Raw genomic sequence first — 22197 nt, 5'->3', positions numbered from 1 at the left:
GGCCCATACATTTTTAATATAAAAATACATAACATACAAAAACTACATAATATACATATAAATGTAAAAGTCTATGTATAAGTGGACCTGCACAGTTCAAACCCACATTGTTCAAGGGTCAACTGCATTTTTAATTAGCCTGTTATCTCTCAGACTAGTTGGTCTAGAAAAAATATCAGTACTTTGAATAGCCATTTTAAAAAAAGCACAATTTGTGATTCTAGAGTTACACTAAGAAATCAATTAAATATTCCCATTAGACTGACCCAGTGTGAGCAGACATAGTCATTTTGTGTTGCATGACAACCAGTTCTGACTGCCCAATCACTTCTCAGAGGTCACATCTCATAGCAGCCATGCTTCCACATTGGTATTAGGGTCCCCATGTCTCTGAAACATTTTCTCTCATCACTATTTCCAAAGACTTATTTCAGTTCACTCTTCATCAGTAATCTGGATGTCTATAATACCATGCATCCAACCCCCAAATCTCAATTGCTATGTACATGAGTGTTAATTTTAAGGCTTATTAGTGTTTCCTTTTGTAAAGCATGAGGCTTACTCACTACGCACCTTTAAAATACTATTTGTAAGTAAACATGTGGTTATAACACCCTCACAGTTATGAATAAGGAGTATTTGAAAGTGTGAGATAGGGTGTCAGGTATTCAAAAGGCTTCCCTAAAACACAATGATAGCAGCAATGGTAAAGAAAATAATAATTTATTGAAATAGGGTCATCTATTCAGCGACAAGAAATATTTTATTTTGATTCAAGATAACATATGGTTCCCTGTATCAGGCCTTCATTCTTTAAAATAGAAATGATTTTATAGGTATTAGGTTATTTTCACAAAAGATTTTTCATAACCATCCTACTAACATATTTTTAACATCTTAAAAAGGGATTAAGATTATGTTTCAATACAGTAAATTTTCCAAATGTGTAATTCAACACCCATTTTTCATGCCTATTAAAAATAGACACCTTAAAATAGTATTACATATTTCATGTAAATTGCAGTACTATCAAAATAAGAAAAAAATCTTCCTGTTAAAAATTGTTATTTTTATTAGAGATGCTGTCTTGTTCTGTCACACAGTCTGGAGTGCAATGGCATGATCACTGTAACCCTGAACTCCTGGGCTCAAGCAATTCTCCCACCTCAGCCTTCTAAGTAACTGGGTTTATAGGTGTGAGCTACAGCACCTGGCAGAATTGTCTAAGTTAATAGAATATTTCTCCTGTGTTGATGGATATTTAATTTTATGATAGCCACTGAAACCATAGAGCAGTGAAATACAAACTTCAGCCAAGATTATGGAAGATCAAGATATGGTCTGCTTCTATATATACTAAAACATATAATGGAAATAAATAACATAGAAAAATTTGCCTAAAGAATAAAGGTATCAGCCTCTTAGCAGACTCTACTGGAATCTGTAGCCACATCAAAAAAAATACCATTATGAGAGTGAAATCAGAACCCACAATAGTGAGAAGATATTTAAAACACGTAAAACTAACAAAGGACTTATTTCCATAACATGTAAAGAACTTCTACAAATCAATAAAAGCTCATTAAAAATATGACTTTGGTAGGCACTTCCTAGAAGAGAATATCCAAATGGTCAAAGGCATATGCAAAGTTACTCAATTTCATTGGTAATCAAGAAATATAAATTAAAACAATAAGATATAATTACATACCTTAAGAGAATGGCTAATGTTAAAAGAATGGAATTACCAAGTGTTAGTAAGGATGCAAAAAAACATAAGTTCTCACACTTTATTGGTGGGAATGTAAATATGTACCCCAATTTTGGAAATCTATTTGGCATTATCTATCAAAACTGAAAATATGCATGCCCTATGACTCAGCAATTGATAATTTCATTCATCGGTATGAGAAATGCATATGTATACCAAAAGACATATAGAAAAATGTTCACAGCATTATTACTTGTAGTAGCTCCTAATTGCATATGATCCAAATGACCATCAATAGTAGAATGCATACATACCGTGCATATAGAAGCACATTAACATACTCTAAAATAATGAAAATGAATAGGCTGAAGCTACATCAAAAACACTGGTGAATTCCATAAACAGAACACTGAGCAATTAATTCCTCTTATATGATTTCATTTATATAACGTTCAAAAACAAGCAAAATACCCATCGTAAAAAGAAAGGCCAGAGATTCTTTTGAGGAGGATGGAAAACCTAATGACTGGTAACGAGCACAAAGTGAGTTTCTAGAGTGCCAGCCAAGGTGGTATTACACAGATGTTTTGGTGTGATAATTCACTGGGTTTTATATGTATGTTTCTATGCTTTAACACTTGTGAATGCTTGTCTTATACTTTACAATAAAATACATTTGTAAAAACACCTTGATATTCTCATATAGCACCTAATTGGTCATTAAAATAGGAACAGGAAGCCACTGTCCATCAAAAAATAGCTCTTTGAGGTCATGTTTTCTATATTTGCTTCATTTCTCCTAAAGTGTGTGCACAATTTACCACCTAAGACTGACAAAATCCTATTATAATTCCAGGACTGTGTTAATTTATTCAGTATCTTTGTGTACCATATTTTAAACATGTGTTTAATAGTCTGCATCTTTTAGATTTCTACTTCTTATACATTAGCTAATTGTAATTGGCATAATCCTATCATCTTTTCTATTAGATTCTTTTCTGGGAGGTTGAGGAAAAAAATAAACGTTGAAGTGTTACAAATTTCCCTCATCATCTTTCATATTTTCACTGACTTCAAGCTTATGCTTCAAACTTACCAATTTAAAGCAGCTCATCCATGTTCCCAGTTGAAAATATAATTTCAAATTATACAAAGAGAATAGAAGATGACATTAAAAATAACAAATGTGGGCTGGATGCGGTGGCTTATTCCTGTAATCCCAGCACTTTGGGAGGCTGGTGCGGGTGGATCACAAGGTCAGGAGATCGAGACCAGCTTGGCCAACATGGTGAAACCCCGTCTCTACTAAAAATACAAAAAATTAGCTGGGTGTGGTGGCAGGTGCCTGTAATCCCAGCTACTCAGGAGGCTGAGGCAGGAGAATCGCTTGAACCCGGGAGGCAGAGGTTGCAGTGAGCCAAGACTGTGCTAGAGCACTGCAGCCTGGCCAACAGAGTGAGACTCTGTCTAAAAAAACAAAAAAATGTGAAATTTTAGCAGCTTTGTTACTGGGGAGTTGATTGCAATAGGAAGGAGAATTAATTAATCATCATCACATTCATCTAAACAAATTAATATATTTATTATATTTATTAAGTACAGTAGCCAAATTAGGTTGAACTTATTTGTGGGCATTAAAAGTTTTTTGTATGAGCAAAACATCACCACCACCACTACCACACGGACCAAAAGCCGGTTCCTCTTTAGACTCACCTAGGAATCACAGCCCAACCATGACATATGGTAGGCTGGAACCAGTCATTGCTTTCCTATGATGTAAGCATAAACTCTTCCGTCTATATTAAAGGCCTATTCTTTTACCTGAATGCAACACTAATGCAACTAGGATGTTTTAACAACACTGCATTCTATGATTGGGTCTTATAATAAAGTAGGATTCTGCTGATGTTGCTTATACATTGGAGTAATAAAACTTTTTAAGAGTGCCCAAATTCCAATCAATAGAAAAAGAGGGAATCCTCCCTAACTCATTTTACGAGGCCAGCATCATCCTGATACCAAACCCTGGCAGAGACACAACAAAAAAAGAGAATTTTAGACCAATATCCTTGATGAACATTGATGCAAAAATCCTCAATAAAATACTGGCAAACCAAATACAGCAACACATCAAAAAGCTTATCCACCATGATCAAGTGGCCTTCATCCCTGGGATGCAAGGCTGGTTCAACATATCAAAATCAATAAATGTAATCCAGTATATAAACAGAACCAAAGACAAAAACCACATGATTATTTCAACAGATGCAGAAAAGGCCTTTGACAAAATTCAACAACCCTTCATGCTAAAAACTCTCAATAAATTAGGTATTGATGGGATGTATCTCAAAATAATAAGAGCTATCTATGACAAACCCACAGCCAACATCATACTGAATGGACAAAAACTGGAAGCATTCCCTTTGAAAACTGGCACAAGACAGGGATGCCCTCTCTCACCACTCCTATTCAACGTAGTGTTGGAAGTTCTGGCCAGGACAATCAGGCAGGAGAAGGAAATAAAGGGCATTCAATTAGGAAAAGAGGAAGTCAAATTGTCCCTGTTTGCAGATGACATGATTGTATATCTAGAAAACCCCATCATCTCAGCCCAAAATTTCCTTAAGCTGATAAGCAACTTCAGCAAGTCTCAGGATACAAAATCAATGTGGAAAAATCACAAGCATTCTTATACACCAATAACAGACAAACAGAGAGCCAAATCATGAATGAACTCCCATTCACAATTGCTTCAAAGAGAATAAAATACCTAGAAATCCAACTTACAAGGGATGCGAAGGACCTCTTCAAGGAGAACTACAAACCACTGCTCAATGAAATAAAAGAGGATACAAACAAATGGAAGAACATTCCATGCTCATGGGTAGGAAGAATCAATATCATGAAAATGGCCATACTGCCCAAGGTAATTTACAGATTCAATGCCATCCCCATCAAGCTACCAATGACTTTCTTCACAGAATTGGAAAAAACTACTTTAAAGTTCATATGGAACCAAAAAAGAGCCCGCATCGCCAAGTCAATCCTAAGCCAAAAGAACAAAGCTGGAGGCATCACCCTACCTGACTTCAAACAATACTACAAGGCTACAGTAACCAAAACAGCATGGTACTGGTACCAAAACAGAGATATAGATCAATGGAACAGAACAGAGCCCTCAGAAATAATGCCACATATCTACAACTCTCTGATCTTTGACAAATCTGACAAAAACAAGCAATGGGGAAAGGATTCCCTATTTAATAAACGGTGCTGGGAAAACTGGCTAGCCATAGGTAGAAAGCTGAAACTGGATCCCTTCCTTACACCTTATACAAAAATTAATTCAAGATGGATTAAAGACTTACATGTTAGAACTAAAACCATAAAAACCCTAGAAGAAAACCTAGGCATTACCATTCAGGACATAGGCATGGGCAAGGACTTCATGTCTAAAACACCAAAAGCAATGGCAACAAAAGACAAAATTGACAAATGGGATCTAATTAAACTAAAGAGCTTCTGCACAGCAAAAGAAATCACCATCACAGTGAACAGGCAGCCTACAGAATGGGAGAAAATTTTCGCAACCTACTCATCTGACAAAGAGCTGATAGCCAGAATCTACAAGGAACTCAAACAAATTTACAAGAAAAAAACAAACAGCCCCATCAAAAAGTGGGCCAAGGATATGAACAGACACTTCTCAAAAGAAGACATTTATGCAGCCAAAAGACACATGAAAAAATGCTCATCATCACTGGCCATCAGAGAAATGCAAATCAAAACCACAATGAGATACTATCTCACACTACTTAGAATGGCAATCATTAAAAAGTCAGGAAACAACAGGTGCTGGAGAGGATGTGGAGAAATAGGAACACTTTTACACTGTTGGTGGGACTGTAAACTAGTTCAACCATTGTGGAAGTCAGTGTGGCCATTCCTCAGGGATCTAGAACTAGAAATACCGTTTGACCCAGCCATCCCATTACTGGGTATATACCCAAAGGACTATAAAACATGCTGCTGTAAAGACACATGCACATGTATGTTTATTGCGGCACTATTCACAATAGCAAAGACTTGGAACCAACCCAAATGTCCAACAATGATAGACTGGATTAAGAAAATGTGGCACATATACACCATGGAATACTATGCAGCCATAAAAAATGATGAGTTCATGTCCTTTGTAGGGACATGGATGAAGCTGGAAACCATCATTCTCAGCAAACTATTGCAAGGACAAAAAACCAAACACCGCATGTTCTCATTCATAGGTGGGAATTGAACAATGAGAACACATGGACACAGGAAGGGGAACATCACACACTGGGGACTGTTGTGGGGTGGGGGGAGGGGGGAAGGATAGCATTGGGAGATATACCTAATGCTAAATGACGAGTTAATGGCTGCAGCACACCACCATGGCACATGTATACGTATGTAACAAACCTGCACGTTGTCCACATGTACCCTAAAACTTAAAGTATAATAAAAAAAAAAAGAGTGCCCAAATTCAAACTTTTTTCCAAAAATCGTTTTGTTAAGATGATGCTTGCTTCATAATTTGGGCCCAAATGATTCCATGACTTCACAGATTCATACTGCAATTAACAACATATATCTAGCTTCATAGCAGAGAGACCTGATACTCTCTTAAATTCTCCTCTATCCTATATTTCTTTGGAAGTTGAATTCCAAAGAATTTTGAGGCACCTGCAGAAATATCTTCAAAATATTTTCTTTGGAATGCTTCCAAGTAAAATAACTATTTCGTAAGTAGGCAGAAATTTTCTTTAATGCCTTCAGCATGGAAATGTCATATATTCTCACTATGCAGAATATCAAAACCCACATCAGATAGGATGGTGTTTAGGATTTGGTTGAAGTCTCTGTGTGTGACTGAGTACTTGTTATAGCAAATAAGCTGAGTGTGGAATGAGGATGAAGGCAGAAGATTAGTACTAGAGAAACTGAAAAAAGTGAAATCTAGAAAATTCCATTGCTTAGAAACCACCAAGTGCCAAACATTTGTCACTGATAAACCACATTTAGGTCTAAATGTCAGTGAAGATACTCAGATGATTGAAGAAGGAAAAAGGTAGGTGGCATCCAAAAATAGTGGCAAAAAATAAGAGGGAGAATCTGGGCCACCGGACTTATTTCCAAGTTTCACCAAATTGAGAGGCAGAAGCTTCTCAGAATCTGATTCTTGGTCAATTATTTAAGTGGTTATTAAATAATTTGGGGTACTTTTTAAAAATACCAGTGCCTAGGGAAACACCCAAGATTAATTAAATAAAAATCCTTGAGGTTGAAGCCTAGCATCAATAATTTTTTAAAAGCTTCTCAGGTGATTCCAATGTGCCAGAAGGTTTGATAAGCAATGTTCTAGAGCATTGCTTGTCGTCAAATTTTAAGATTCATATACGTTACTGTATTAGTCTGTTTCACACTGTGATAAAGAGCTTCCCTGAGGCTGGGTAATTTATAAAGGAAAGAAGTTTAATTGTATCACAGCTCCATATGCCTGGAGAGGCCTCAGGAAACTTACAATCATGGCGGAAGGAGAAGTAGGCACCTTCTTCACAAGGCGGCAGAAGAGAGAGCGAGCAAAGAGCTGGGAACACTGCCTTATAAATCCTTCAGATCTCATGAGAACTCACTCACCATCACGAGAACAGCATGAGGGAAACCGCCCCCAAAATCCAATCACCTCCCTCCTTGGACACATGGGGATTACAGGTCCCTCCCTCAACACATGGGGATTATAAATGGAGATGAGATTTTGGTGGGGACACAGAACCAAACCATACCAGTTACCTAAATATATTTTTAATGTACAGGTCCTGACTCAAGAGGTCTGGATGGGGCCTGAGATTCTGCATTTCTGGCAAGTTTAAATTCAATGCTAATATTGTTGGCTTTATACTTTAAGTAGCAATTTATTTTTACTATTTTTGTTATAAAATAGGTTTATTTATTAAATAACTTTTAAAAGCTAGCAGTACAGCTTTCTTTCTTTACGTTTGGTGAGTTTTAAAAATAATTTCTACTTTTATTTTAGATTCAGGGAGTACATGTGCAGGCTTGTTATATGGGCATATTGAATGATGCTGAGGTTTGGGGTATGACTGATCCTGTCCCCCAAGTAGTGGGCAGTATAGTACCCAATAGTTACTTTTTTAACCCTAGTTCCCCACCCTCCCTCTCCTCTCTGGTGGTTTCCAGTGTCTATTGTTGCCATCGTTATGTTCACAACTACCCAATGTTTAGCTCCCACTTATAAGTGAGAACATGTGGTATTTGGTTTTCTGCTCCTGCATTAATTCACTTAGGATAATGACCTCCAGTTGTATACATGTTGCTGCAGAGAACATGATTTTGCTCTTTTTTAGGGCTACAATGTATGCCATGGAGTATATTTTCTTTATTCAATCCACTGTTGATGAGCACCTAGGTTGATTCCATGTCTTTGCCATGGTGAATAGCACTGCGATTAACAGTCGTGTCCATGTGCCTTTTGATAGAATGATTCATTTGCCTTTGGGTATATGCCCAGTAATGACATTGCTGGGTCAATAGTTGTTCTGTTTTAAGTTCTTTGAGAAATCTCCAAACTGCTTTCCACAGTGGCTGAACCAATTTATATTCCCACCAACAGTGTGTAAGCATACCCTTTTCTCTGCAGCTTTGTCAGAATCTGTTATTTTTTGACTTTTTAATAACCACCATTTTGACTGGTGTGAGATAGTATCTCATTGTGGTTTTGGTTTGCATTTCTCTGATGATTCGTGATATTGAGCATTTCTTCATATGTTTATTGGCTGCTTATATGTCTTCTTTTAAGAAGTGTCTGTTCATGTCTTTACCCACTTTTTAATCACGTTGATTTCTGCTGGTTGAGTTGTTTAAGTTCCTTATAGATTCTGGATATTAGACCCTTGATGAGCCAAATTTAAATAGCAAAGTTTCCAGAACTGTGGATATCAACCTTCTGTGGAGCTATCAACAGCTCCACAGAAGAATCACCTGGGGGTGCTTTTCAAAAAATACTCATGCTTAGGCCCCAGGCACAGAGATTCCGGTTGGTGTACGGGTTGAGCATTAGTACGGTTTTAGAACTCTCAAATGCAGTCAATATTGAGAACCACTGTTCTAGAAAAACTGGCATAATGCCTCCAGTTAGGGAAAAATAAAGAAGAGGCACAGGGAACAAACAAATGATAAATACAGCTTATTTTTATTTGCTCACAAAATACTTGTAAGATGATATAAATATATTTTCTCAAATACTAGAAAATGATGAAAACTCATCATTAGTGCATAGCCCTACAGATAATCCATTCCTGCAGTCTAAGAGGGCATCTCTGCTAACTATAAGCAGATGGAACTTGAATGAGAAAAATATGCCAAATTGTCATTTTTTTACACTCTAAGACTTTCCTTCATGAAAGAGACAACATCTGAAAATGCAGAAGATACTTAGTACATCCTGCACTCTCAGCCCATCTGCCCATTCTTATGGACAACCATCCTTCTATCATGGTGGTGCAGGATACCTAGAGTACTTTTCTTTACATACTCTGCCACCAACAACTATGCTGCCCCTGGCAGAAGTACAGGGCATTTGGATAAATGTGATGCTTATTATACATACTGTTGGAAACATGGAGCATACTGACAGCAGCCTCATTAAGCAATCTTAAGATACAGCTGGGTAGATATAGTAGGAATCTACTTTGCCTTGTTTAAAAATGAGAAAAAAAGGAAAATCCTAGAAGTCCATAAAAAATACTAAAAATCAATGGAGAGTAAAAATAATCTGACAGTCCAAAGGAAAAGCATAGCTCTGAAAATTATCTACTTTAGGATAAAATGAAAACGTCCAGAAATCACTGGGGATACACTCTACCAACCAGAAAAAAAAAAAAGTATTCAGGAAAGGACAGGCTAAAATGTAAAGAAAATAGGATGAAATAAGAAAGAAATTCATGAAAACTAAAAATGCAACAGCAAAATCAAAACTCAAAAGTAGGAAAATGCAGAATTTATTCTGCAGATAATCAAATGGTAATATAAAAGACTAACATTAAACTACAGAGGAAAAGGATACAGAGCAGAAATCATAAATCTGACATGTACGTGCATGTTTATCTTAGTGCTATTCACCATAGCAAAGACATGGAATCAACTAGGTGCCATTAGGGTGAGGTGGATAAAGAAAATGTGGTACATATACACCATGGAATACTATGCAGCCATAAAAAGAATGACATCATATCCTTTTGCAGTAACATGAATGCAGCTGGAGGCCATTACTCTAAGCAAATTAACTCAGGAACAGAAAACCAAATACTGCATGTTGTTACTCATAAATGGGAGCTAAACATTGGGTACTCATGGACATAAAGATGGGAACAATAGGCACTTGGAATCACCAGAGCTGGGAAGGAGGGTAGGGAACAAGGGTTGTAAAATTGACTATACTCTGTGCTCACTACCTGGGTGATAGGACCATCTGTACCCCAAACCTCAGCATCATGCAACATACTCATGTAACAAACCTGCACATGTACCCCCAAATTCAAAGTTAAAAAAAAATGAAAGATATATGTAGTTAAAATGTTTGAAGAAAGTAGAGGGATATGAGCAAAGAAAGTCTTCACAAAGAGATCAAAGTAAATGGAACAGAATGAAACATAATAGGAAAATGTTCCCTAGGTGGAAAACTATTCGTGTATGCGGGATGGAAAAGTTTTTTAATACACCGACCATTAGGTCAATCTTAGCAATTTTCTTCATTAAGGGACACAGAAAAATGTCTATAAACATTCAGGATTAAAATACATAAACCTAAAAAATAAAAATAGAGAGACTATAGACTTATCTGCAATAGTTACTGAAGCCAGATATTGAATAAACCAAATAAAGCAATATAGAGAGATATTTAAAAGTAAAATTGCTACCCAGAACATTTATATGCAGTTAACTTACATATCTGAATGACTAAAGGTGGGTTTGCAGGAGGTTGGAGAACTGCTTAAAATGGTGGAGACTCTATCATGTTTCAAAGATGATAAGAAAAATTCATTTGAAGAGGAAGAGGTCAATTAAATTAGAAATGGCATAAGTTTCCAGAGTGGTGAGAGGGAATAGAAAATAAACATAAAGGAAAAGAAAACTTTCTTATTTTCTTGCAGTTTTAACCGTTTAATAGGAAGAAAGGTTTCAGCTATAACTTTTTAACAGGAAGAAAGTAAAGTGAGTTCTTTCTGATGATATATTTTCCCTCTGAAGTACAAAGCAAGATTACTATCAAGTAATGGTGAAAAGAGAGGATGTTGGAGAATGATGAAGAAGGTGAAGAAAGTTGAAAAATAATTATTTCAAATGTCAAAAAAGATACACAATGAAATTAGGAGGAGATGTTGAAGGTCTCCTTGGGTCATAACTTTATAATGGTTACAATCTGCCTTGTTGAATGATGATTTCCAGCAGAGTATATCTGCTTGTGGAGGCAAGGAGAAAACGGAAAAATGGAGGAACCCCAACATAAGTATGGCTTTAAAAGCTAGCAGAAGAAAAGAGATTACTAAAATCAGAGAACAACTGAAAGAAATTGAGATGCAAAAGTCCATACAAAAGATAAATGAAACAGAGTTTGTTTTTTGAAAGAATAAACAAGATTGATAGACTACTAGTTAGATTAACAAAAAAAGAGAAGACTCAAATAAGCACAATCAAAAATGACAAATGACATTACACCCAATCCCACAGAAATACAAAAGATATTCAGAGACTATTATGAACACCTCTATGCAAACAAATTAGAAAATCTAGAGGAAATGGATAAGTTCTCAGAAACACAAAACCATCCAAGGTTGAACAAGGGATAATGTGAAAACATGAATAAGCCAATAACAAGTTCTGAAATTGAATCAGTAATTTTAAAAAAACCTACCAACCAAAAAAAGCCCTGAACCAGACGGATTCACAGCTGAATTCTACTAGAGTTACAAAGAAGAACTGGTACCAATCCTACTAAAACTCTTCCAAAAAATTGAGGATGAGGGGAGGCTTCTCACTAACATATTATACAAAGTCAACATCATCCTTATACCAAAATCTGGCAGAGACACAAAAACAGAAAACTTCAGGCTAAACTCCCTGATGAACATAGACACAAAATCCTCAACAAAATACTAGCAAACTGAATTCAGCAGCACATCAAAATCTAATTCACTATGAGAAAAGTGGGCTTCATTCCTGGAATGCAAGGTTGGTTCGACATACACAATTCACTAGATATGATTCACCGCATAAACAGAATCAAAATCAAAACCATAGTGTTATCTCGATAGATACAGAAAAGGCCTTCAAGAGAATCCCAAATCCCTTCAGGATAAAATACCCTCAACAGGCTAGTCATTGAAGAAACATACCTCAAAACAATAAGAGCCATCTATGAAAAACACACAGCTAAAATCATACTGAATGGGAAAAAGCTATAACTATTCCCCTGGAGAACCAGAACAAGAAAATGATGCCTACTCTTACCACTCCTATTTAACATAGTATAGGAAGACCTAGCCAGAGCAATCAGGCAAGAGAAAGAAATAAAAGGCATTCAAATAGGAAGAGAGGAAGTCAAACTATCTCTCTTTGCTGATGATTATAATTTTAGAAATAGAAAACCCTAAAGACTCCACCAAAAGGCAACTAGAATTGACAATTTCAGTAAAGTTTCAGGAGACAAAATCAATGTACAAAAGTCAATAGTATTTCTGTACAGCAATAACATTGTATCAGAGAGCCAAGTCAAAAACTCAATCCCATTTACAATAGGCACACAAAAAAATGTAATACATCTAACCAAAGAGGTGAAAGATTTCTACAAGGAGAACTACAAAACACTGCTGAAAGAAATCAGAGACAACACAAACAAATGTAAAAATGTTCCACGCTCATGAACAGGAAGAATCAATATCATTAAAATGGCCATACTGCCCAAAGCAATTTACAGAATTCAATACTATCTCTATCAAAACACCAATGTTGTTTTTCACATAATTAGAAAAACTATTCTAAAATTAATATGGAATCAAAAAAGAGCCCAAATAGCCAAAGCAATTCTAAGCAAAAAGAACAAAGTCAGAGGCATCATATTACCTGACTTCAAACTGTACTCTATGGCTACATTAACCCAAACAGCATTGTACTGGTACAAAAAACAGACACACACACTAATGGAATAGAATAGAGAATCCAGAAATAAAGTCAAACACCTACAACAGTCTGATCTTCAACAAAGTCACCAAGAATAACTAATAGAGAAAGGACTCCCTATTAAATAAATGGTGCTGGGATAACTGTCAAGCCATATGCAAAATAATGAAACTGGATACCTACTTTTCACCATATACAAAAATTAACTCAAGTTGGATTAAAGAGTTAAATGTAAGACTCTAAGTTATAATAATTCTAGAAGAAAGCTTAGGAAATACCCTTCCCAACATTAACTTTGACAAAGAATTAATGGCTAAGCCTCCAAAAGCAATTGAAACAAAAACAAAAATTGACAAGTGGGACCTAATTAAACTAAAGAGCCTCTGCACAGCAAATCTCAATAGTCTAAACAGAGAGCTTACAGAATGGGAGAAAATATTTGCAAACTATGCATTCAAAAAATGTCTGATACCCAGAATCCACAAGCAAAATTTAAACAAATCAACAAGCAAAAAACAAATAATTCTACTAAAAATGGGCAAAGGACATGAACAGACACTTCTCAAAAGAAAACATACAAGCAGTCAACAAATGAAATGCAAGTCAAAACCACAATGAGATACCATGTCACACCAGTCAGAATGGTGAACATTAAAAAGTCAAAAAATAATAGATGCTGACAAGGCTGCAGAGAAAACGGAATGCTTACACACTGTTGGTGGGAATATAAATTGGTTCAGCCACTGTGGAAAGCAGTTTGGAGATTTTTCAAAGAACTTAAAACAGAACTACCATTCAACCCAGCAATCCCATTACTGGGTATATACTCGAAGAAAAATGAATCATTCCACCAAAAAGATGCATGCACTGGTATGTTCACTGCAGTGTTATTCACCATAGCAAAGACATGGAATCAATTAGGTTTCCTTATGGTAAAGTGGATGAAGAAAATGTGGTACATATATATCATGGAATACTATGTGGCCATAAAAAGAATGACATCATATCCTTTTGCAGCAACATGAATGCAGCTGGGGATGATTATCCTAAAAAAATTAACTCAGGAACAGAAAACCAAATACTGCATGTTCTCACTCATAAGTGGGGCTAAACATTGGGTACTTATGGACATTAAGATGGGAACAATAGGCACTGGGAATCACCAGAGCAGGGAAGGAGGGTGGGGAACAAGGGTTGTAAAACTATACTCTGTGCTCACTACCTAGGTGATAGGACCATCCATATCCCAAACCCCAGCATCACACAACATACTTATGTAACAAACCTGCACACATACCCCCGAATCCAAAGTAAAAGAAATGAAAGACACATGTAGTCAAAATGTTTAAAGAAAGTAAAGGGATATGAGCAAGGCAAAAACTATGAGCTAAAATATGAATAAATGAATTAGCTAAAATAAACACTTCAATGTCACGACAAGGAGAAAATGATGAAAAAATATAAAAGAGGGATCAAAATAAATCGAAAATGAAATTGAAAGGAATATGCTTAATGAATATTTGAAAAAAGAATTTAAATAAGTGGGAGAGAAAATAATAGAAAATAGGACATGTTTAAGCACTTCAAAGAACTAATAATATACATTCTCATTAAATATCAACCAAGAAAAGCATAAAAGGCATATATGTGTGTCTGAAAATATCATAATAAATGTAAAACTAAATACCAAAATAAAGGAAATGATTTAAATTCATAAAAATATAAAATCCAAATTAACTGTAGAGCAACAATAGATTTTTATCTCCTTTCTTAACATCTTCATGAAATTGATAAATAAATAGATATTATGTTCAAAGTGCTGAGTTAAAATACTTGTCAATTTGGAATTGCACACCTAGCTAAATTATTTTTCACGAATGTGAACAAAATGTAAATTAATTCATACAAGTAATATAAACTAAGTTTAATTCAATTATTTACATCTTTAAGAAGTCTATTAAAAACATTTTAAATAAAATGCTGTTTCCTATTAAAAATGAAAATAAAAGAGGCAGTAAAGGTATGAAGAAAACTAAAACTTAGAACCTAAGATATTTAGAATACTAGTATTACTAAATAGACTACTACTAATACAAATGGAATACTAGTAATGCTAAAGTATTCCTAAAACTGCATGCTATGCAATCAGACTAGGATAAACAAATAAAGACAAACTTATGGATAGAAGAAAAGTAGAGGGGTTAAGTAGCTGCACAGCAAGAAAGGAGTGAAGCTGTGGTCAGAGAGAAAGATAAATGAATTAGTGACTTCAGGGATGGAGTGAATATGGATGAGAAGGTGAACTAAGTGCAATGACAGAGAAGGTCATAAGAGATGGGATGGTCAAGGAACTGAGAGCCAGGTTCTCAGTTATGTCATGTACATGGGCTCTCATGGCATTCAGAACCTTTTAACAACTACAAAAACACTTATTGTGGTATTCTGAATATACTTTCAATGAGAGAGCATTCACAATAGTAAAAGGTTCACATTTGATATGGTTTGGTTGTGTCCCCACCCAAATCTCATCTTGAATTCTCACATGTTGTGGGAGGGACCTGGTGGGAGGTAATTGAATCATGGGGGCAGGTCTTTCCTGTGCTGTTCTCATGATAGTAAGTCTCATGAGATCTGATGGTTATTATAAGGGGGAGTTTTCCTGCACAAGGTCTCTTTACCTGCTGCCATTCACGTAAGATGTGACTTGCTCCTCCTTGCTTTCCGCTATGATTGTGAGGCTTCCCCAGTCATGTGGAACTGTAAGTCCAATTAAACCTCTTTCTTCTGTAAATTGCCTAGTCTCAGGTATGTTTTTATCGCAGTGTGAAAACATACTAATATAGTAAATTGATACCAGTAGAGTGGGGTGCTGCTGAAAAGATACCTGAAAATGTGGAAGTGACTTTGGAACTGGGTAACAGGCAGAAGTTGGAACAGTTTGGAGGGGTCAGAAGAAGATAGGAAAATGTGAGAAAGTTTGGAACTTCCTAGTGATGTGTTGAATGGCTTTGACCAAAAGCTTGATAATGATATGGACAATAAGGTCCAGACAATCTCAGGTGGTCTCAGGTGGAGATGAAGAACTTGTTGGGAACTGGAGCAAAGGTGACTCTTGTTATGTTTTAGCAAAGAGACTGGCAGTGTTTTACCCCTGCCCTAGAGATCTGTGAAACTTTGAACTTGAGAGAGATGATTTAGGGTATCTGGCAGAAGAAATTTCTAAGCAGCAAAGCATTCAATAAGTGACTTGGGTGCTGTTAAAGACATTCAGTTTTATAAGGGAAGCAAAGGATAAAAGTTCAGAAAATTTGCAGCCTGACAATGCAATAGAAAAGAAAATTCCATTTTCTGAGGAGAAATTCAAGCCAAATGCAGAAATTCGCAAAAGTAATGAGGAGCCAAATGTTAATCCCCAAGATAATGGGGAAAATGTCTCCAGGGCATGTCAACGGTCTTTATGGCAGCCCCTCCCATCACACACGCAGAGGCCCAGGAAGAAAAAGTGGTTTTCTCAGTCAGGCACAGGGTACCCATCCTATGTACAGCCTAGGGACTTGGTGCCCTGTGTTTCAGCTGCTCCAGCCATAGCTGAAAGGGACAAATGTAGAGCTCAGGCTGTGGCTTCAGAGGGTGCAAGCCTCAAGTCTTGGCAGCTTCCATGTGGTGTTGAGCCTGCAGGTGTATGGAAGTCAAGAATTGGGGTTTAGGGACCTCTGCCTAGATTTCAGAGGATGTATAGAAATGCCTGGATGCCCAGGCAGAAATTTGCTTCAGGGGCAGGGCCCTCATGGAGAACCTCTGCTAGGGCAGTGCAGAAGGGAAATGTGGGGTTACAGCCCCCACAGAGTCCCTACTGGGACACCACCTAGTGGAGCTGTGAGAAAAGGGCCACTGTCCTCCTGACTGCAGAATGGAAGATCCACTGACAGCTTGAATAGTGTGTCTGGAAAAGCAACAAGACACTCAACGCTAGCCCATGAAAGCAGTCAGGAGGTGGGCTATATCCTGCAAAGCCACGAGGGCAGAGCTGCCCAAGACCATGAGAACCATCAGCGTGACCTGCATGTGAGACATGGAGTAAAAGGAGATCATTTCGGAGCTTTAAGATTTGATTGCCTTGCTGGATTTTGGACTTGCATTGGGCCTGTAGCCCCTTTGTTTTGGCCAATATCTCCCATTTGGAATGGCTGTATTTACCTAATGCCTTTACCCCAGTTGTATCTAGGAAGTAACTAGCTTGCTTTTGATTTTACAGGCTCACAGGTGGAAGGGACTTGCCTTATCTCAGATGAGATTTTGGACTATAGACTTTTGAGTTAAAGCTGAAATAAGTTAAGACCTTGGAGGACTGTTGGGAAGGCATGATTGGTTTTGAAATGTGAGGACATGAGATTTGGGAGGGCCCAAGGGTGGAACGATATGGTTTGGCTGTGTCCTCACCCAAATCTCATCTTGAATTTCCATGTGTTGTGGGAGGGACCCAGCGGGAGTTAATTGAATAATGAGGGCAGGTCTTTCCTGTGCTTTTCTCGTGATAGTGAGTAAGTCTCATGAGATCTGATAGTTATTATAAGGGGGAGTTTTCCTGCACAAGCTCTCTTTGCCTGCTGCCACCCATGTAAGACATGACTTGCTTCTCCTTGCCTTCCACCTAAATTGTGAGGCTTCCCCAGCCATGTGGTACTGTACGTCCAATTAAACCTCTTTTTTATTTTGGTAAATTGTCTAGTCCGGGTATGTCTTTATCAGCAGTGTGAAAACGGACTAATACAACATCCTAAGACTGAAACTTGGGCACTATCAGTAAAAGTGCAAATGGGAACTAAATTAAGGCATTTTGCCCTGGATTTTCAAACCACTTTGAGTAATGATGATTATTTGTATAAATTATCAAGAGTTTTTGAGCTTTACTCAATTGTATTTCCTATATCATAAATCTTCATCAATTCTCAGCTTCTCAATGCAAATATATAAGAGAAAAACAAAGATCAAGTTTTATCTCTCCCACTTCTCTCCAACCGGCCCAAAGTCTTTTATAAAAGTATAAACAATTTTATGAGTATAATGTATTACTCCTAATCATAATTGTATAAGCAAGTATATTACAATAATTAACTTAATAAAAACAAAGAGAAGGATTCTTACCAAAAGAAGGTGACTCCCTTCCATCCTCTAATCCTGAATCTCGTTCTCTGTCTCTCTTTCTGTGTTTATGACCACGATGCCTGTGACGTCGATGGCTTTTTCTTCCTCCCAAGGGCACATGTACTCCAATAAATAGTGTTCGATGACCTTCATTAGGAAGCAAACCCACAAATTAAACTCTGAATTATTCCAGGGCACAGATATGATGATTTACATGTTAATGGAGACTCAATTTAATTTAATTCAGCAAGTCATTTTTGATGTTTATGATACGTAAAGCTTGGAGCTTAGCACTGTCTTTTGGCATTTTACCTAATTAAGTGTACCACAGCTCTATCACAAACATGTATAATACTAATTATTTGGTTAAATATTTTGCAATCATCACTTCCTTTATAATCTCTATGTGTCTGTTCCCCATGCTTAATTATACTCTTCTCATTAGAAAAAAAAATTGTTTTTTATTCTCTCTACCTTCAGACAATTGTGTTATCTCATCAAATCCCTTCCCTTCACAGTTAAGTGTTTTTAAAAAATCACTGTCTCTAATAAAACAGGTTTCGCTAAGGTCTATGTTAATGCCAAATTCCACAGAGGTTTTTCTGTTTTCCTATTTCTATATGTTACACTTGATATTGGCCACTTATTATACTTAATAAAAGTCCCAAGGCACAAGAGTTTCGACTCTGGCATATTGTTATAATTGTTCAATTTTATTATTAGCTACTGTTAATCTCTTACTGTGCCTAATTTATAAATTAAATTTTATCATAGGTATGTATGTAAAGGAAAAACACAGTATATACAGGGTTCAGTGCTATCTGAGGTTTCAGGCATCTTTTGGGGGTCTTAGAACATATCCTCTACAGATAAAGTGGGACTACTGGAAAAGGAAATGAGCTGTCAACCACAAAAAAGACATGAGAGAACTGTTAATGCATATTGCTAGGTGAAAGAAGACGGTTTTAAAAGCTACATACTGTATTATTCCAACTGTATGACATTCTGGAAAAGCTAAAACTATAGAGACAGTAAAAATATCAGCAGTTGTCAGGGCTTCAGGGAGAAGGCATAGGGATGAACAGGTGGAGCACAGGGCATTTTTAGGGAAGTCAAACCATCCTTGATAATGTAATGGTAGATACATGTCATTAAACATTTGTCCAGACCAATAGAACTGTATAACACAGAGTGAACCCTAATGTAAACTATGGACTTTGGTTGATAATAACCTATTAATGTTGGTTTATCAATTGTAACAAATGTACTGCACTAATGTAAAATGTTAATAAGAGAAGAAATTGTGTGCAGCAGGGAGAGGAAATACATGGGAACTGTCTCAACTTTCTGTGCAGTATTTTTATAAACTTAAAATTGATCTAAAAAATAAAGCCTATCCAACAAAGTTAACATTTGTAGCTACAGAAAAATTTATGAGGAAGCAAAAGTACAAGCAAACACAGGGATATTTGTGTTACCAAGTAGATCATGTATAGGAGAGTGTTGTATCAGGGAAAAAACCTCTAAAGAAAACATTAAAATACTAGGTTAAAAAAAATCTTACTTTCTCAAGTGCCAAAGTACACAAAATATTATAATGGCAATACTGTGGATGAAGGCTTATGTCCCCCGAGGTTTATATTTTAAAGTCCCAACCCCAAATGTGACTGTATTTAGAGATAGGGCCTTCATAGAGGTAATTAAGGTTAAATGAGACCATAGGAGTGGGTCTGGATCCATCCATTTAGTGTTCTTAAAAGAAGAAACACCAAAGAGCTACCTCTCTTGCTCTCTGTCCAAGCACACAAAAAGGTAACACAATGATGCAAGGAGATGGTAACCACCTATAAGCCAAGAGAAAAGTCTTCAGAATGAGACCCACCTGGCTAGCCATCTTGATCTTAGGTGTCCCAGCCTCCAGAACTGTGAGAAAATACATTTCTGTAGTTTAAGCTGCCCAGCCTGTGGTATTTTTTTCTGGCAGCCCCAGTCAACTAATACAGCAAAGAAAGCCTAAAACAAAGCCTTACAATAATGAGTTTCAGAAGACATGTAATTGAAATTGTAAGATTTCTAAAATATCCAATGTATAACACTTAGGCTGATAGTGTTTCTTTGAAAGGGATAACTGAATTCTACTAAAATAAATTTGTCTACTTTAGTGGATGTATTTGTACTTAAATTACGTGATTTTTTCAATAAAACACAAAAAAGAAAATATTCATTTTTTATACACGGGGTTAAATTACCTCCAAATTCTAGAAGGACTGGAGGTGAGATTGGCATGAAACTATAGAATTAGTTATTCCTCTATTGCTGGAAAAAAATCCGATATTATGTATATTTTAAGAATGGATGTAAATCTTTTATAATCCTAAAAATAATTATAGATTAATCCTCTGGCAAACTGAAAGCTGAAAGATAGTTTCTATATTCAGGTTTTTGTCCTGTATGGATTCATGCAGGCAAGTGAAAAATTATAATTGGTTCAAGTACCTGATTATAGACAATTAAAATGCACAAAAAGCCCTTTACCAATAAGGCTCAATTTTGGAAAAAGGAAATAAAGGGAAGTGAATTAATATATATATGTGTCTGGTCCTATTTATTATTTTATTGACCACAATATTAAGTTATATTACGTGAGAAACAATAGAGTATTCATTAAAACATGATCTCTGGGATTGAGTCAAATGCTTACATTCATATCAGTCTGTGTCACTTATATTTATGCAACCTTTAAAAAAAGTACTTTATCTTTCACTTTATCTATAAAATGAAAATATTAGTAGCTATATCATTCAGAAAGTGTTTTTTTATCATTCACGAAACAAAAGGTTCAAAAAACTTAAGTCACATTTTAAGTCCCACAGCTAATGAACAAACCTACTTTCTCTCCCTTTAGAGTTTAAGACAGATCAACAGAGCACAGGGAATTTGGGGAAGTAATAAGTTGCTACGTCTTAACTGTTGAAGAAAGTGTCAAAAGTGTAGGTGGCAATGTTAGCATCAGTTGGGGAGAATACTGTCTTCTCTCCTGTAATTCCTTTTTGGTTAAAGCTTTCTTTGTTTGAAGTAGAGACGCTACCTGTCAAAATTATTACTACCTGTGTGATGGCATATTGCATAGTCCCAACTACAGCTAAAGTGAGGTGTGGGGAGTTGGAGAAAACAGCAGACAGTGTAATTTTGAAATAGAAAGATAAGAGAAATAGTAAAGAGCAAAAATATATATATATTAAGAGAAAAGTTGGGCAAAAAAGATTAAGAGGTAAGTAGGATATAAAGAGACAGAAATGATAAAAAGAGCAAGATTAAAAACAGAGAAAAATATAAATAAAGAAGAAACAAGTAGAAAAGTTATATGAGAATAAGAAAATGGCCTCAGGAAATATGGTAACAATGATTACAGGTGACACCCTTATCTATATTATCAGATAAAGCAAGAGAATAGACAGTAAGTTTCATTAGTTTTGCAACACAGTTAATACATGTGAAGTTACAAGCTGGTAAAAATTACCTTTGTTCTCTCCCAACTGCTGAAACCCTTCCAATGAGCCAAAAATCGATTTTCTGAGTGTTCCCTTTACTTTCCTAGCTGAAACATAAACCTGTCTTTCTCTGGAGGACAATGCCTCCCCTACAATCTCTCAGTGATGGCTGCTTCTCTCGCACAGTTCTTATGCAAGATGGAAAGGTGTCATTCTTGTTCCTGCGACCTCTGGTTGGGTGAGTGGAATAAGCAAAGTGGTATTTCTTTGCTCCATTCTGACATTTTCAGACCATTTCCCCATATCCTTCCTGACATCCTTCAGATTTAAATCTCATGGTCGACATTACTCACTACATACTTTGCCTCATGGTTGCTGTTATCCACTAAAGTCCAGGTAATTCCCACTCAACCATTTGAGCTCTTTGCATACTGTCATTCTCTTCGATACTGCCTTAATTCATAAGATTTCAAAAGACATATAGATGATTCTTTTGATATTCTGGCCTTTCAATTCCTTAAACTTTAGTCTTCCAATGATCTTTCATCCTAGGCTTTTCATTGGCAATAATTACAACCCCTCCATAATCTCAATTTTATGCATTCTACCCCCAAA

The 22197-nt window shown here is 36.3% G+C and overlaps 1 protein-coding gene across 8 annotated transcripts in view; it reads right to left on the bottom strand.

The window, feature by feature from the left end:
• Nucleotides 1-22197, bottom strand: part of SLC4A10 (solute carrier family 4 member 10) — a 360081-nt gene that overhangs the window by 161803 nt on the left and 176081 nt on the right. For all 8 annotated transcript variants that reach the window (XM_031008812.3, XM_031008814.3, XM_004032704.5 and 5 more), the window contains one exon: nucleotides 18092-18238. In XM_031008812.3, the coding sequence (XP_030864672.1) occupies nucleotides 18092-18238 (147 nt within the window). The remainder of the gene's footprint in view (nucleotides 1-18091; nucleotides 18239-22197) is intronic.

This window comes from Gorilla gorilla, chromosome 11 (genome assembly GCF_029281585.2).
Source record: "Gorilla gorilla gorilla isolate KB3781 chromosome 11, NHGRI_mGorGor1-v2.1_pri, whole genome shotgun sequence".
Taxonomy (NCBI): domain Eukaryota; kingdom Metazoa; phylum Chordata; class Mammalia; order Primates; family Hominidae; genus Gorilla; species Gorilla gorilla.
This window is presented reverse-complemented; position numbering and strand designations above follow the sequence as displayed.